Source organism: Pinus tabuliformis, chromosome 1_2 (assembly GCF_031772625.1).
Source record: "Pinus tabuliformis cultivar Carrire ecotype Pingquan chromosome 1_2, CPIR1, whole genome shotgun sequence".
Taxonomy (NCBI): domain Eukaryota; kingdom Viridiplantae; phylum Streptophyta; class Pinopsida; order Pinales; family Pinaceae; genus Pinus; species Pinus tabuliformis.
This window is the reverse complement of record NC_142298.1, coordinates 755,015,239-755,017,756: the sequence shown is the minus strand read 5'-3', so window position 1 is coordinate 755,017,756 and position 2,518 is coordinate 755,015,239. Positions and strand designations below refer to the sequence as shown.

The window sequence follows — 2,518 nt, the reverse complement described above, 5'->3', positions numbered from 1 at the left end:
AAACAAAGTCTTCTACTATGTTAACGCTACATAATAACACAAAATGTCAACACAATAATCTCTATTTTTTTCACAATAATAAAAATGTCTCAAAAATAAGTAATTAGGAAAAATACTTGGGAAAAATAATTTTCACTATTATGTCATATAAACTATAATATTTTCATAAATATCAAAACTTATATTCCACACCATTAAAACAAATATTACAAAATATTTTCATAAATATCAAAACTTAAAGCCCACACAATTAGAACAAATACAACATAATATTTTCATAAATATTCAATCTTAACCCACACAATTATAAACACCTTCAAACGCACCAAACCTAACCGAGACAATCAGAAACAACTTCACGAACCCACTGTAGCAGACTCGACAACGCCTATCTTATAAACAAAAATAGATGACAGTAATATAATAACATTCAACACCACTTAGCTCTTATCTAATAACGAAAATGGATCAGTGATGTAATGGCTTTCTATAAACTGTATTTGAAATGGGGACCTTCGTTGTTCAATTTCTGCTCGATCTCCAAATAAATACGCTCCTCCATCTGTGGGGTGAAATGCTTCTTCCACTCGCCCACTTTTCCCTCTCTGAAGAAACTGTGGTTGGGCATTCGAAATTTATTTTCCAACACTCTGCCCGTTTTGTTCACCTCCGCTGTTGACAGGCTTTGGAAACTGCACTTCTCCGCAATTATTGCAGCGTTCTCGTCCACGAGTTGAGGAGAGCAGCCCAAGAAAAGGCCAAGCTTTTTAACGCAACCCACGCAATCGGCTTGCAGGTCCTCGTAAGTAACAAACATCACCTTATTTGGATCCCGTCTGCTTTCACGCCAATAACTCAGGACGCTTTCGGCAAACGGGCCGCCATGGAAAAATCCAGAACAAAACCCATCAAACATAGCTTCCTTGCCCAAATCTCCATTTGAATAAGAGAACCCGTCCTCATGGAGTTTATTGAAAAATTTCCAACGGGAAACGGAGACATCCCTGGGGTTGCGAGCAATGTAAACAATCTTACAAGCGGAAGACCTCACAGGAAGAGGTAGCAAACTGAATGGCAAATGGGTGTGCAGCACACGCGGCGATGGAAACTTGGAAAAAATGGAAACATCGTACAGTTGATGCTCAGCAGTAGAATGGAGGAGGTGTGTTTCCATGGTGGGTACCAAAGAATGGGGATTTCGGTCTTCCACAGAAGCCCCGAAATTCGTGTCTTCTTTGCAAAATTGGACGATGGTGTGAAGCAATGCTTTACACCATGTTGTCCCCGTTTTTGGTAATGAAGCCAAGAAAATGTCGTCCGGGAGCGGTTGGAATCCCGTTTGCAAAACCTTCACTGCTGGTATTGTGTTGACCTGTATCCAAAACCCTTCACACTTCTGGGTCCTCATCCCGCAGGACTCAATGAGGTCAGTGGATGACGAATTTTTCAATTCCATAGTCGATTCTTCTTCTACCGCCGCCATGATCTCGCCCTCCTCTTGCTGCTGGCGCTGTTCACAACTGGAAAACGACTCCACTACGAGCAATGATTGCCGTTGAACGTAATAGAAAGTGAGAGTCGTGTCCTTGTTGATCTACGAGCAACGATTGCCATTGAAGGTAATAGAAAGTAAGAGTAGTGTCCTTTATACATTCATTGGGTTGATCTCCATGGGAAAACGTACACTTTATTTTCATAATCATAGTTAATTTAAGTAATCTCAAAATTTTAATTTTAAATTTTAAAATTATTAATAACCATTATAAAAAGAATGAATATATAAATTAAATATATATATATTTGAAAATATTTTTAATTATAAAATATTATTTTATTTCTGCCTTTCGGTTAATACTTAATAATTATTTATAAGTAATATTAATTATTGTGGAGATCACATGAATCTATAAAAAGGCAAAGCACATTTTGTTTTTTATTTCCTACTATCCTAAGAGATATGTTCGACGTAGCAAGAAACATTATAAAAACGCAAAGCACATTTTGTTTTTATTTCATACTATTGTCAATAATTGCCATAAAAGTGGTTGGGGGCACTACGAATATGCTCGACATCACCACAAACATATTATAACATTGTAAAGAGGCATGCACATGTATTTGATGCGTAAAAGATCTTCGAGAATCATTAAAGTGAGAATATTTTGAAATATGTATAAATAAATGTGTGGTGTCATAAATAGAATCACTTGTTAAAAAATTGTTTAATGGTATAAAAATCATGTAAGCTGTTTTAAATTGAAATCAGCTAATACTGTTTATGGGTGAAAGAATAAAAATGGATTATATTTTTTTCACCAAATGAAATTTTATGTTTTTTTTTTTTTTTTTTTATCTAAGTGTAGTTTTCAAAATTCATAAAAAAAAATTGTGAATTTTGATTTGGAGTAAAAAGACAATATGTGGAGAATTATGTTGTTCTCTTAATCATATTTTTTGAAAAAAAAATTAGTGCCATATAATCTATCAAATTTCCATTAAATGCAATATATGTCCTTGA

The 2,518-nt window shown here is 34.9% G+C and overlaps 1 protein-coding gene across 1 annotated transcript; it reads right to left on the bottom strand.

Annotated features, from left to right (window-relative positions):
- Window positions 1–221: 221 nt before the first annotated feature.
- LOC149207981 (cytosolic sulfotransferase 8-like) lies at window positions 222–1,606 on the bottom strand. Its single transcript, XM_089393975.1, has one exon. The coding sequence runs from the start codon at window positions 1,481–1,483 to the stop codon at window positions 488–490; it is 996 nt and encodes a 331-aa protein (XP_089250101.1). The 5' UTR covers window positions 1,484–1,606; the 3' UTR covers window positions 222–487.
- Between the last annotated feature and the right edge of the window lie 912 nt (window positions 1,607–2,518).

What these genes read in the sequence shown, in the direction of transcription:
- LOC149207981 (XM_089393975.1), bottom strand. Translation starts at nt 1,483, where the DNA reads ATGGCGGCGGTAGAAGAAGAATCGACTATGGAATTGAAAAATTCGTCA.